The sequence below is a fragment of the Saccopteryx leptura genome, chromosome 10 (genome assembly GCF_036850995.1).
Source record: "Saccopteryx leptura isolate mSacLep1 chromosome 10, mSacLep1_pri_phased_curated, whole genome shotgun sequence".
Classification (NCBI taxonomy): domain Eukaryota; kingdom Metazoa; phylum Chordata; class Mammalia; order Chiroptera; family Emballonuridae; genus Saccopteryx; species Saccopteryx leptura.
Window position 1 is genome coordinate 67,425,888 of NC_089512.1, and position 14,484 is coordinate 67,440,371.

At 44.8% G+C, this 14,484-nt stretch overlaps 1 protein-coding gene across 2 annotated transcripts in view; it reads right to left on the reverse strand.

Annotated features, from left to right (window-relative positions):
* Nucleotides 1–11,857, reverse strand: part of MITF (melanocyte inducing transcription factor) — a 294,883-nt gene extending 283,026 nt beyond the window's left edge. For both annotated transcript variants that reach the window (XM_066350619.1, XM_066350618.1), the window contains exon 1: nucleotides 11,606–11,857. In XM_066350619.1, the coding sequence (XP_066206716.1) occupies nucleotides 11,606–11,709 (104 nt within the window). In that variant the 5' untranslated portion in view covers nucleotides 11,710–11,857. The remainder of the gene's footprint in view (nucleotides 1–11,605) is intronic.
* Nucleotides 11,858–14,484: the final 2,627 nt, after the last annotated feature.

Here is a 14,484-nt window from a genome sequence, read left to right on the forward strand (position 1 = left end):
TCCAGGGCCGATGTCTAAATCAACCAAGCTATCACCAGCTCCTCAGGTTGATGCTGGAACCAGTCAAGCCACTGGCTATGGGAGGGAAAGAGAGAAAGAAGGGGGAGATGAGGGAGGCAGAAAGAAGCAGATGGTCGCTTCTCATGTGTGCCCTGACCAGGATCAAATCTGAGATGTCTTCATGCTGGGCCGACTCTCTTTCCACTGAGCCAACTGGCCAAGGCCAAATTTTAGTGACTATAATATTATGACCAAGTAAATAACATCAAACCCTTTTGTTATTTCTGCATCAACAAAGATTTAAAGCTTCCATATATAATCAGTATCATTTCAATTGCATTCCACAATCCCATCATTTAGCATTTACACACTAGCATTTTTCTAGTTAAAATATTATTATCCATCTAAAGACCAGTGGACAAATAGCCATGCTAAAATGATGCAAGGTGTGGTGGTTCCAAAAAAATCTGCACACCAATATACCACTAGACCAGGGGTCGGGAAACTTTTTGGCTGAGAGAGCCATGAATGCCACATATTTTAAAATGTAATTCCATGAAAGCCATACAACGACCCATGTACGTTACGCATTATCCAATAAAAATTTGGTGTTGTCCCGGAGGACAGCTGTGATTGGCTCCAGCCACCCACAACCATGAACATGAGTGGTAGGAAATGAATGGATTGTAATACATGAGAATGTTTTATATTTTTAACGTTATTATTTTTTTTTTATTAAAGATTTGTCTGCAAGCCAGATGCAGCCATCAAAAGAGCCACATCTGGCTCCTGAAACATAGGTTCCCGACCCCTGCTCTAGACAGTGCCCATCTCTCACAGGCTACTCTCCAAGCACACTTCCTCGCAACAAGTGGACAAACTTTTATTTGGAATGTAACCAGGGATCATGCCAGTTGTTTATATTTTCAGGGACTATTTTACATAAGCTACTGTAAACTCCTTCTTTAAAAATAAATAGAATTTTTCAAGAATGCATAGTTACTGCCATCCTCTTCTCTTAACAGTAAGTGACCCTAACTGACCAATACTCAGTTAATGTTTATTCATTCTCATTCTCTGCTAAAAGTATTATAAATTCATTGCAAAGGATTTCATTTGCTGAGATGCCAATGTTCTAAATTTAAATGGTGCTGTTATATAGGTCCAGTCATACAACAGAATAAAGCTAACTTTCTACCTTTTGCTGAAAAGCTTCAAATGCTAAAAAAAAAAAACCCAAAAATATTGCTAGTTCTTTTGATAAAGAAGGGGTTGTTACAGTATCTGTCTCTTCATGACTCAGTTATAGACTACTCTCTCCAGCTGTCTGGGACATACCCATGCAAGAGGGCCAGCGTGGCTATAGAGTACTCTCTCCAGCTGTCTGGGACATACCCATGCAAGAGGGCCAGCGTGGCTATAGACTACTCTCTCCAGCTGTCTGGGACATACCCATGCAAGAGGGCCAGCGTGGCTATAGAGTACTCTCTCCAGCTGTCTGGGACATACCCATGCAAGAGGGCCAGCGTGGCTATAGAGTACTCTCTCCAGCTGTCTGGGACATACCCATGCAAGAGGGCCAGCGTGGCTATAGACTACTCTCTCCAGCTGTCTGGGACATACCCATGCAAGAGGGCCAGCGTGGCTATAGAGTACTCTCTCCAGCTGTCTGGGACATACCCATGCAAGAGGGCCAGCGTGGCTATAGAGTACTCTCTCCAGCTGTCTGGGACATACCCATGCAAGAGGGCCAGCGTGGCTATAGACTACTCTCTCCAGCTGTCTGGGACATACCCATGCAAGAGGGCCAGCGTGGCTATAGACTACTCTCTCCAGCTGTCTGGGACATACCCATGCAAGAGGGCCAGCGTGGCTATAGAGTACTCTCTCCAGCTGTCTGGGACATACCCATGCAAGAGGGCCAGCGTGGCTACATCTCACAGAGGTCCCCTCTTCTTTAGGACTGTTAGGTTTCAAGTTAAACAGGAAAATCATCTTTAGGATTTCTATGTGCTTTTCCTTCCATCAAGTTCCAAATTTTCAGTTATAAAAATAAAAAGTATGTTTTGAAAAACACACTTTTCAGAACGAGTTAGTATATGGGAACATATTACAGTAACGGTACCAAAGACAAGATAGCATTCCTCTCTGCCATTCTGTAATTCCATATATAACCTCTGCCATCAGGCTACTGAATCTTCTCTGCCTTCCCATGGAGGTCAGTTAAACTTCCCAGAAGGAAACTGTTCCACAACAGGGGCTGCACATGCTCTGCCAGCATGCCTTTCCCATCTGCCCTTGCTCTCAGGGAAAACAGGGGAATGTCTGTGAGTGATTCAGCAAGTTATCCCACTTTGGGGAAGGGGTGGAGTAGGAGGGCAAAGGCCACAGATGCCTTCCTCAAAAATTGCTCAATAACCCACAATTTTCTTCTAAAACAGGATTCTATCAGTGCCTTCCCCAGACCTGTAAGTAACTCACCAGATTTGAATTTTAAATATCAGCTCCCATACGACCCAATAGTTTTTCTTTAGAAAGTTACCACTTGATTTAAAGAGCGCAGCTACTGAAACTCAAATGCTTTGAAGAATTTTTTTGTAAATGGTTGTACTGAAAACACACCACTGCCTGTGGCTCTCAACGCTGATGAGAGCTTGATGTGGTGTGTGGGGAGGAGAGGCTGTTTCTTTATCACTTCTGCACCAACATGGACATTTTCACATCACCATACACAGGAACCATCATGTAGGGTCCAGAACACAGCACTGGGAGTCAAGAGTTCTCATGAGTTATTCATTTGTGGTGTGCATGTATATTTTTTTAATCAATCTCAGGCTTTACTTTATAATCCCAGGTTACTTAGACCTCTTCTTTATACTAAAAAGTGATTCAGAGTCCACCCAAAAACCATTCCTAGGCTAAAACATAAGGGAAGCATGGTCAGATATGAGTAATCTCAATGCACCAATAGTGAGAAGAACCAGGTGACAACTCAAGTAGGATGATCCTAGAGAAAGGATAACAAAAATAGCAAGACCCATCTCTACATTTTTTTTTTTGTGACAGACGGAGAAAGATACAGGGAGAGGGACAGACAGACAGGAAGGGAGAGAGATGAGAAGCATCAATTCTTCGGTGTGGCACCTTGGTTGTTCATTGATTGCTTTCTCATATGTGCTTTGACCAGGGGGCTACAGCAGACCAATTGACTCCTTGCTCAAGCCAGCGACCTTACGCTCAAGCCAGCAACCTTGGATCCAAGCTGGTGAGCCTTGCTCAAGCCAGATGAGCCCACGCTCAAGCCGGTGACCTCAGGGTCTCAAACCTGAGTCCTCCGCATCCCAGTCCAACGCTCTATCCACTGCGCCAACACCTGGCAGGCCCATCTGTAGTTTTAATCCAGGCAAGCATAAATCTCTGGCTACTCAACATCAAGAAAACACTTAAGACCAAGTTATAATCACTTATAGGAAGATTAACATCTGTACTTCTTTCTGGACTACTCATACAGTTGACGATGTATGCTGACCTTCCTCCCCCACCTCATGCAGTCAAAAATACCCGTGATGACTAAAGTCAATCCTCTGCATCTGAGGATCCCCAACCACGGACTGAATAGTGTTACCTTAAGCCAGTCTTATGTGTCTTCCTGAGCACCTATAAGGTGTGTTGTTTTCCATGCATTACCTTTTATCTTCATAGCAGCCTTGCAAGGGAACTACTGCCCCATTTTACAAAACAGGGAACTGAGTTCAGAGAGGTTAGGTAACTTGTCCAAAGTCATACAGCAGTGAGTGGTAGTGCCAGGATTTGCACATTTATTTTAGAGGTTCAGGTCTTGCCTCAAAATCACTTCCTTCATGAGCTCATTCCTAATGACCCAATCTAATAAAGCCCCCTTCTTTCCCAGTCACACATATTAATAACATTCTATTTAATTTTCATAGCACCAAAAATTATCTTGCCCATCTAGCTGTTTAATTATTAACTGCATCCCCACTTCCAAGATACAACTTGTCTAGGTCCACCTTTGGTGGCCAGCTCAGAGCCGGACAGCTAAAGGCACTTAACAAAGTATTGTAAGGAGAGAGAGCTGGGGAAAGGGAAGGCAAGAAGAGAAACAAACAGGTCCTGCTGACCCCAAAGCTGTACTGCCTCTGCTGAAATGCGTGGAGTGCTGTTTTAGAAGTGCCATTTTGAGATTCCATTTCCTTCCCTAAGGGTCTTTCTCTTACCACTCTCCAAAGCACTGCACCCGTCAGCTGCCCTGGTTCAACACCTGCCAACGAGCTGCCATCTATAACACACTCGGCACACACCTAGCACTCGAGAAGAGAAGCGCCCACCATTCTAATTTCAAGACAGCAGTCTCATGTGAACACTCCAAAGGTGTCTTCTTTGTTCCTCAAAGCACGCATGGAAGGCCACCAGAGGGAAAGGTGTAGCGCAGAAATCAGGAAGCCATGTTTCAGAACCACACTGGAGAAACAAGGAGCCTGGTCCTCCTCCCCAAACCCTCAGGAACAGACAAGCAGGTCTTGGATTGTCCTCAGAGACCCCAGAGGCCAACTTCTCAACAGTGTCATTCCTTGACTGAGAGCTCACACTGTTCACTGGATTCACAAAAAACATCTTACAAACAGCAAACTTGTCTTTACAGTACCAAAAGCTTAAGGTGACTACTTTTACTATCTTTAATCTATCTTCTGAAATTTTTTTTCTTGGAAGTGAGAAGAGGAGAGGCAGAGACAGACTCCCACATGCACCCGACTGGGAGCCACCCGGCATGCCCACTATGGGGCGATGCTCTGTCCATCTGGGGAGTTGTTCCACTGCAACCGGAGCCATTCTAGCACCTGAGGCGGAGACCATGGAGGCATCCTCAGTGTCCTGGCCAACTCTGCTCCCATGGAGCCTTTGCTGTGGGAGGGGAAAAGAGGGATAGAGAGAAAGGAGAGGGGGAAGGGTGGAGAAGCAGATGGGCGTTTCTCCTGTGTGCCCTGGCCGGGAATTGAACCCGGGACTTCCACATGCCAGGCTGATGCTCAGCCGCTGAGCCAACCAGCCAGGGCCCATCTTCCGGATTATTTTCTCCAAATAATTTATACTTGGAGTTAAGTCAAACATATTTTTATAATTTGCTTCAATGAATCAAACCTAACAGCAAAGTATATTTTATACTTAAACCATACACACACACACAGACACACACCCACACACAGACACACACACACACACAGACACACACACACACACAGATACACACAGACACAGACACACACCCACACACAGACACACACACACACACAGATACACACACACACATACACACAGACACACACATGATACTCTTGCTTACTATCCTTGAAAAACAACACACACAAAAAAATTTAACCAAGGATTTTTTTCCTTTTATTTATCCTAATACTGCCAGTTCTGAAACAAAGCAGTTGGAGGGAGAAATTTAGTAACTTTGATATGTCCCAAGATACATTTTTTTACACTGACAGTAAGCACATGTGACCTATTCTAAAAAAAGGATATTTTCCACTTCTTGCACAACTGGAGCAGATATAAACATCAGCCTGTGCACACTGCACTGCAGAACTCAAAGGGAATTAAACATACTCACACACATACACTTAAATCAATTCTATAAATAGCAGTACTCAGGAAAAGGAAAGCTCCAATCACTCACAAAACCAACATTTAGAACCCCACTTTAATCAAGTCTTCCATCAAATCATACTAGGCAAGTAATCTGCATAATAAGATTTGAACATCTGCCAGGTAAGCCTCTTCAATTTTGTCTATTTTGCTTCAGATATGCTCCGAGATTGCTATGCAGAGGGGAAACTGCAATCATGACAACGCCAGCATGAAGGAATTATCACCTCTAGGTGATAATTCTAGGTGCTAGGCACTCTGAGAAGCACTTTTACACATTTATTTCCACCTGAAAACTTCCACAACTCTAAGAGGCTCTATTGGTCCAATTTTATAGGTGGAAAAACTGAGACCCCAAGAGGTTCAGTGTCCTGGACACAGATACAGCAGTTAAGCGGCGAAGCTGAGGGCACAGTGCTCCAGCCCAGCTCCCTCTGAATCTGTCTGCATGCATCCAGTCTTTGCCAGCACCAGGTGGCCGCTGAACACGAGGAAGAAGATCTGGGACTCTGGTTGGAAGTTTAAAAAGCAACCAAACACCCTAACAGTCTATTTTAAGGAATGCCCTCCAAGGCATCTAACATTTTATTTAATGTTGTAGAGAAATATATTTTAGCATTGCTTGGCCTTAAAGCCAAGCTTAAATATCTATTCACAAAACTGCTCCCCAGTTTCCGTTCCTCTGTTCAAGTCCCAGTGCTGACGCCCCCCTCCCCATGTTGATGACACTCTGTCTTGTATGTTGAGCAGGATCCATATGTCCTCTCCCCTCACCTCGTGAGGTGAAACTTGGAGAATGATGGCATGACACCCCTTCTCACAGTCATACATAGAGCCCTTGACACACAGTATAGACTTGTGCACAAGAGCCAGACACCCTCCAACTGAAGCAGGTCTACCTACTGCCTATGCCTCAGTTGTCTTTTTTGTAAAATGAGAGTGATAAAAATACATACGCCCAAGGTTTAAGTGAGGATTAATTGTGTTAATACAAGCAACATATTCAGCATACCTGGTATATAGTTAAGCACTATAAAAGGGTTATCTGTTTTTTAAATTATAATTAAGATGTCATTAGTTTTTATTTACTATTATTGCCTCATGCAGTTATTGCAAGATTAAGTTAATACACATAAAAACACTTAGAACTGTGGCTGATACATGCTTAGTAAATGTTAGCTAGCATTATTGGTGTTACTGTGCACGTATCAGGATTCAACAGATACCCAATGAATATGAATTTTTATATATGTGCTGATGCCGCAACAGCTTTTCTTAAACCAGCTTAAAGAAATCAAGTATTGAAACAAAAATATAAAATACAAAAGATTTGTCTGAACACCTCATTAGAATGAAAGCAAAGAAGAATTTACTAAAATTGGAATCATTTTATTGTAACAATGCTGGTTTAAGAGAACAAAGCCAAAGCCAACAAATACAAAACACCTTCCAGAATTTCAGGACTCACCACTAAGTAACAAAATCACAAGAACCACATCTGCCAACTTTCACTGAGCACTTACAATATACCAGGCTCCATGCTAATACTGTTCTAGTCAACGTCACAGTTAATGTTCCTAAGATCAAGAAGGCAGGTCCCGATTTTCCAGATGAGGAAACTGAAGTCAGAGGCCATCCACCCTGCCATAGGTCACTCAGCTAGTTAGGGACAGACAATGCTATTAATGTCCATGCTAGTGTCTCCCTACAGATTGGACAGACCAAAAAAAAAAAAGAAAGAAAATTTTCATACCACTAAAAAAATAGTTTTGTTTTTCCAAGAATGGATTATCACTTCATAATGGGCATATTGATTGGAGAACAAGGCTCTGGCCAGGTTGCTCAGTGGATAGAGCATCATCCTGGCACACAGAGGTAGCAGGTCTGACCCCCGGTCAGGGCGTGTATGAGAAGCAATCAATGAGCGCAAGACTAAATGGAAAGAGTTGATGCTTCTCTCTCTATCTCTCTTCCCCTCTCTCCTTTCCTTTCTCAAATCAGTGAAAAATTATTTTAATAAAAAGGAAGATAGGAGGGAATATCTCAGAATAAATCTATGAAATGGCAACAGCTTTATACCAGAATATGTGCACATGACTCTACAGGTGACATAAGTCTTTTTCTTGCTCATTTCACCATAATCCTGTGAAAATTTCATACGCCTTTCTATGAATCAGAATTTAAGAACCACCACTATATTCTGACCTGCATTATACAGTAAAAACTCACTTTAATTCCAATTTCTCATTTGCAGGAAGTTATCTAAAATTTGGGGAAGAGAAAATAACTGACATTAGATTCAGCCAATTTTGAAGTCTGTCCAGGAAAAGGGCATTAACAATACAAAGCCCACAGAATTGAGTAAATAAAACAAAAGAAACATGAACCTGAAGATGCTAACATATTTTAAAATGATTTATTCAGGTCCCAAAGACCTACAGAGAGTTTCTTGGCAGTTAGGAGCTTAGCTTATGCAATAGCCTGACCTGAGTGCGCTAACATGTGAATTCCGGGTTCACCCATGACATTCGGCGCTTTTCCTCTACCATTACCATTCAGAGCACATTCCCATGGCACACAAAGGTTTAAAAAACCTGTTGGGGTCACCAAACTGCAAATAATTCATTGGGACCTTTTCTCATAGCATGGGTCTTCCTGCAACACAGCTTTGCCAGTAAGTAGGACCAAAATGTGGTTCTCATCATCTAAATCCAGCAGCTTCACATTCCTAAAGGCAGGAGGTCCGGGTTAGGAAAGAAACGTGGCCTTCTTCATGAAACACTTTCCTATCTGAGCTTAGCACAAATGGAGAGTATATAAAGGGCTCTTGTGAGAGACGCCAGTGGTGTCTATTTTAAAAGGAATGCAATGTTGAATGCAAAAACAAAAACCAAACACTCCTTGTGCTGGACACTGTTCTAGGCCAGTAGTTCCAAAACAGGGTGACTCTGTTCCTCACGGACACTCGGCAATGTCTGAAGACATTTCTGGTTGTCACAACTGGAGGAGGGGTTCAACCGGCCTCCAGCAGGCAGAGGCATGACATGCTGCTAAAAACCCTTCAATGCTCAGGTCAGTAGCGATTCCCTTCTGTTGTAATGACCAAAATGTATCTAGACATTGCCAAACGACTGGGAGGCAAAACTGCCCCTAGGGTGGGAATCAGTTTGAACAGGAACATCATGGCTGCTGTGTTGAAAACCCACAGGAGCAGGTAAAGATGAAAGGCAGGGGACCAGTTAAGAGACTACTGCAATAACTCAGGCGAGGGCTGACGGTGGCTTGGACCAAAATGATAGCAGAAGAGCTGATGAGAAGTAGAAAGATTCTAGATTTATCTTCACCTCCAACAGATACTCTTGAGAATAAAACTGATAGATAAATAGCAACAGCAGACTTAACACCTTTCAATTTTCATTTCCTGAAGACTCATAAGAAGGAAGGTATCCCATCTAAGACTTAAGACAACAAGTCATTAGGATGTGTGGCCCCTGAATGATGTGTGACCCCTCATGATGTTGATGATAATACATTAGACAACCATGAAAAATTTGGGGAAATTTTGCCAATCCCATATATTTATTCACAGATTTTATTTAATTGCTTTATTGCAAAGAGCATGCGTCTGTTCACAACTTGACAACTTATATTTTATTTTATTTCTTTTGTATATATTTTTCCGAAGTTAGAAGTGGGGAGGCAGTCAGACAGACTCCCGCATCCACCCTACCAAGATCCACCCAGCATGCCCACCAGGGACGATGCTCTGCCCATCTGGGGCATTGCTCGATTGTGGCCAGAGCCATCCTAGCGCCTGAGGCAAAGGCCATGGAGCCATCCTCAATGCCCGGGCCAACTTTGCTCCAATGGAGCCTTGGCTGCAGGAGGGGGAGAGAAAGACAGAGATGAAGGAGAAGAGGAGGGGTGGAGAAGCAGATGGCGCTTCTCCTGTGTGCCCTGACCAGGAATCCAACCCAGGACTTCCACACCGGGCCAACGCTCTACCACTGAGCCAACTGGCTAGGGCCCAGTTTGACAACTTTTTTAAATTAGCCTTTCTCTCTACACAGGTTCTGTTCCATACCTGTTTCTAGCTTCAGCATGTAAAGTCATTACTTATCCCATACCACACTTTGCCTGACACATGCCAGCTAGCTACCAAGCACGTTCATTCACCCTTGCAAGTAATTTATTGCCAACTCTGAAAAAGAAGAGGGCAAATCCTTCAACATGAGATTCATAACCCAAATAACATTTGGGTTATTCCAGGTGGTATTTTCATCTCTCTCTCAAACTCATTTAATGTTATCTATCAGCTACCATAAAAAATGGTCCTAACAGTCCAGTTAATTCATTTTTTTTCAGGACAACACACTCTCTCTCTCTCTTTCTCTCTCTCCCTCTCTCTCTCTTCCTTTGCCCCTCATTCTGGCAATCTAAGCATTTGCTTATAGAAGCAAAAGCAGAGACTGCTCAGTAAACACTGGTCCCTTCAGCTGAGTGCACATAAAGCCCCAATGAGCATGATCAACAATACCCTTTGCACAATATTACTCAAAACTCCCAACCCCCAACACACACAATCTATGCTCACACACAAGACAGACATTGTGAAGAGAAATCACCAACTACAGGCTGGTTGTATGCGTCTAACTGCAGAAGTTTCCTTCCAATCTCCATTAGCATCTGCAAAAAGGCTGCTTCAGCAACCGGGTCAATGAGTATGCTGTTCAGACTCTCTTCCCCACCTAGCACTCAAGAGTGTTGACAAGGCCCTGAAACAAACATACCTGGGCTCCACTTTCCACTAGAGCCAAGTACCAGCCCCCGCACGCAGAGGCAAAGACTAGACACCCCCTCATCTAGATTCAATTATTCCCCTTCTTCGTTCACCCTGATTCCTGGACCTCCCCTCCCCTGCTACCTGGACCATTTCCCTCAGGTCCTACCCCAGTGAGGGGCCGGCAGGGAGGTTTGAGATGGAAATAGGAGCACTCTGAACCTTCCAGTTAGGTTACCTTCTCTTACCCACAACTGAGAAACAACCATCTCTTCTCTCAAAGCTCCAAATGACCATCTTCCTCTTAGTAAACATTGAAAATGTTCGGAGTGGCCACAGGAGTGAGAGAAAGGAAGATAGGAGCTAGAACAGTAAATGGGCATCAGAGGTGTATAGGGCGCCAGAGCAGCAATGTCTTCACTCCTCTCCTAAAACGTTTTTTAAGTACCTAGCTAATTAAATACGTGTCACTGCCACGCGGGGGGCACTCCAATTCCCTCCAGTTCCAAGGCGCTTTCCTGTCCAGGGACGGCCCGATTTCAATAGGTCTCTCTGGCCCAGAGTTTAACCTGGACGCGAAGACACACCCACCGCTGCCCCCGCCCGTCCCGCGCCCCCAGCGGCTGCCAGGCAGGTGAGAGGCGGGGCTCGGGGAAACCGCACCTGGAGGCGGTCAGCTCTTCCCGGAGGGGCCGATCATACGAGGGGACAGCAAACGAGCTAATTACTTCCCTCCAACTTCGCGCCTCGATCCCCCCCCCCCAAGTTCTCCCTCCGAGTCCACAGCCCGCTGGGATCTCCAGGAAAGGGGTTCTCTTGAAACTGTTTTCCTCCTTTCCAGCCGGCCAGCCGCCAGGCCCCACGCTCCTCCGCCGGGTCGCGCCCCAGCCCCCACCCGATCTCAGCCGCAGGTATCCCCAGTCGAGGGTGCCCTGGCCGGCTGGCCGCCGTGGGCTGTCCGCGGCGCCCCCGATGTGCGCGTGGCGGAGCCCCCCACAGGCGCGCCGCGTGGGCCCAGACCCCCAACTGCGTGGACGCTCGCAAGGGCACGGGGTCCTTGTCCCGGAGCCCGCGCGACCGTGTCCCCGCACCCCAGCGAGGCAGGTGCCGAGGCCCCGCCGCCGCCGGGCTCCCATCGCTCCAGCTGTCACCACTCACCTGCTCTTCAGGGGCTGACTTTTGAGTTCGTAATAGGTTTTGGGCTCTTCGTGAAACTCCTCCCCGACTTCGAAATCCGGCACGATCCCCGACTCCGACTGCATGGCTCCGGCCTCCCGTCCTCCCACGGCTTCAAAGTGACCACGAGCCCGGGACGAAGGGGAAGCGGCGGGGCCTGGGTCCCGGAGCGCGCGCCCCGCGCAGTGCCCAGCTCAGCCCGCCGCCGGCGCGGCCACCCGGCGCGGGGGTTCACACTCGGGGGCGGGCGGGGCCGCCGCTCGCGGCGCCTGGGATTGTAGTTCGGCCGGGCGGGGCTTTCCCGGCTCGTCGGGGCAGCGGCTCCGGCGGGAACTACAAATCCCAGAAGGCCAGGCAGGCAGGCAGAGGCGGCGTGGTGGACACCGCCGGGCAACTCCTGTTTGGATTCATCTTCAATGTCAGCAGCTCCTCTCCCTCCTCTCTCCCCGCTTGCCTCAAGGGTACAGACTTGGTTATTGAATATGAATAAGGACGAACTCAGCCTACTTTCTTACCGTCACCCCTCTTCCCAGCTCAGACATTCGAGAGGAGATGTCAAGTCCTTATTTAAAAATAATAATAATAATAGTGAGGGATTTGGCACTAGAAAGTTTTAGCCCTCAAATAAAAGGATTCCTTCCAGCTTGCATGCTTCCCAGAGCTGCTACGACAAATCAGTTTTTCCTAGGATTGTAAGAGTGCAAGAACTCGCCTTCACTTCGTAATTAAACATTATTGTAGAAAAGGCTGCTGTGCGTTTCTTTTCTATAATTCAGTCTGCGCTTTAACAATACTATCCATTCAGCAGAGTGGCTCTTTCGCCTTGATCCAATCTCCACTTCTAATCTAAAGCAGCACTTAAAAGGTTCTGTTCACTTAAAAAGGCACAAAGTAACAAAACAGCATCATCACTGTTTGTTTTTAATTTTCAGTCGACTGGGAGATCAGATGAGATTGTCCTAACATTTCAGGAGGGAAGTTGTGGAGCAATGAACTATAAAAGTCTCTCTCTCTTCTCTCTCTCTCTCTCTCTCTCTCAATATCTCACAGACACACACACACGCAGCTTCCCAGAACTCACTTAGGTAATTGAAAAACAGGTTTGACTGTAGCTCACTTTTGTTTCCAGCCCTTTACTCTAGTTAGTTCCACTAAATTGTCTTCCTTCTTTTCAAGGTGTCTGGAGGCATCCGGGAGGCAGTAGAGAGTTAGAGGGTGGCATTTAAAGTTGGTACAGCCCAGAGTTGAAATCCTGAGTCCTTCTTTAAAGCTTTGGGTAATCTTCAGCATGTTGATTCCTAAAAACGTCATTTTTTCATCTCTAAAAGAGGAGATTGGCAAACTTGTTTCAAAAGATGTCACAATGTCAAATGTAAATGAAAGTGATTTGTGATCTACAAAAGTGCTGCTCAATGCTCATTCTTTTATTTATTAGATCTTGAGGATACTCCTTTCAACTAACATTTTTTCTGTGAGTTTCTCCTTTCAAACTAAATTAAATGATCACCCTAGGCGAAAACCCTAAGGAGGCTTAGTCTAATTGAGTGGGCATCTTCTAGGAGTGGCCCGTTTTGCATCACAGTGAAATATTTTAATTTTACATTAGAAAAGATCTTAAGAGTTAAAGATCTTGAAATTCAGGGGAAAGTGCAGGAGGCACACCATATTACGGTAGCAATTACCAAATCCCACAATAAAATTTACTTTCAAAAACACTACTTTTAGGTTCTTCGCTATTCCATCAAAATATGGCAAAATATCCGAACGCTCCTGAAAAAAGTGGACTTTTTGTCCTCTAACTCTGGATCCCAGATTCCTTGACAGACTGATTACTGGAAGCCAGATGTTAAAAGTTAAGAAGGGTTGGTTGCTCTCTGCCAGAAGAAAAGGAAAGATGAAACACAGAGAGAACATTTAATCTGACTGCTGGTCCCACTTTCATTCTCAGTTTGGGTGCTTGAAATGTGGGGAAAGTGTTGATTTTCACAATGACTTGGGGGCATTACAGACATTTCAGGTGTTTGGATGAGAGATGCTATACATTTTGTACAGTGACAACCATTGTCCAAATATCAGAGATTTCCTGTTGAGAAACACTTGAGTCTTCCTAATCTTTTGGTTCTCCAGAAGCTTTTAAATCAAAGGAAAGCTATGGACCCTCTCCCCAGAAAATATAGATATAAACAAGATCCTATACATAATTTTTCTCTATTGATCCCTTGGAGAGTATCAAGGACTTAGTCCTGAAAATGCAGTTTATAACCTCTTTAGAACTGTCGAGAAAAAAAATCTGTTATGTCATCCATTATATCAAAGAGTGACCTGCTAGACCTAAGGGACCAAACCTGACCAGGAAAAACCTGTCAAAAAAAGCTAAGATTCCTGAACTTACCTCCAACTAAGTGTACCTTTCAGAGAGATCTCCAGGGTGCAGAGAGTTCTGAGCTGAGGATGCCTTGAGGTATACACAGATGGGTATTCTTTTCCCTACATCTTTTCTTCTAATCTCAATTTATTCTTGGTTCAGAAAAAGTTATCTTCCATTATATATGGCAGGGTTATCGATTACAGCACCATCTGTTACCCAATGAGAGTAGATGTGTGATCTAATCATGACCAATGAGCGGGCTTCATTCTTTTAACTAAAGTGATTTCTTTAGGAGTGGACATAGGACCCTAATGTGACCAGAAGTTCACCTTTGAATATTTCTGCTAGGACAACTGGGGAAAACTGATTTTTGGAAGCACGATGCTAGAAAGAAAACATTTTGAGCTAATTACTTGTGGTCACGTAGGGAAGCTGACACAAAAATAAGAGTGAATGAATTAAGATCAGATATCATCAGCAGTTATACAAGTAA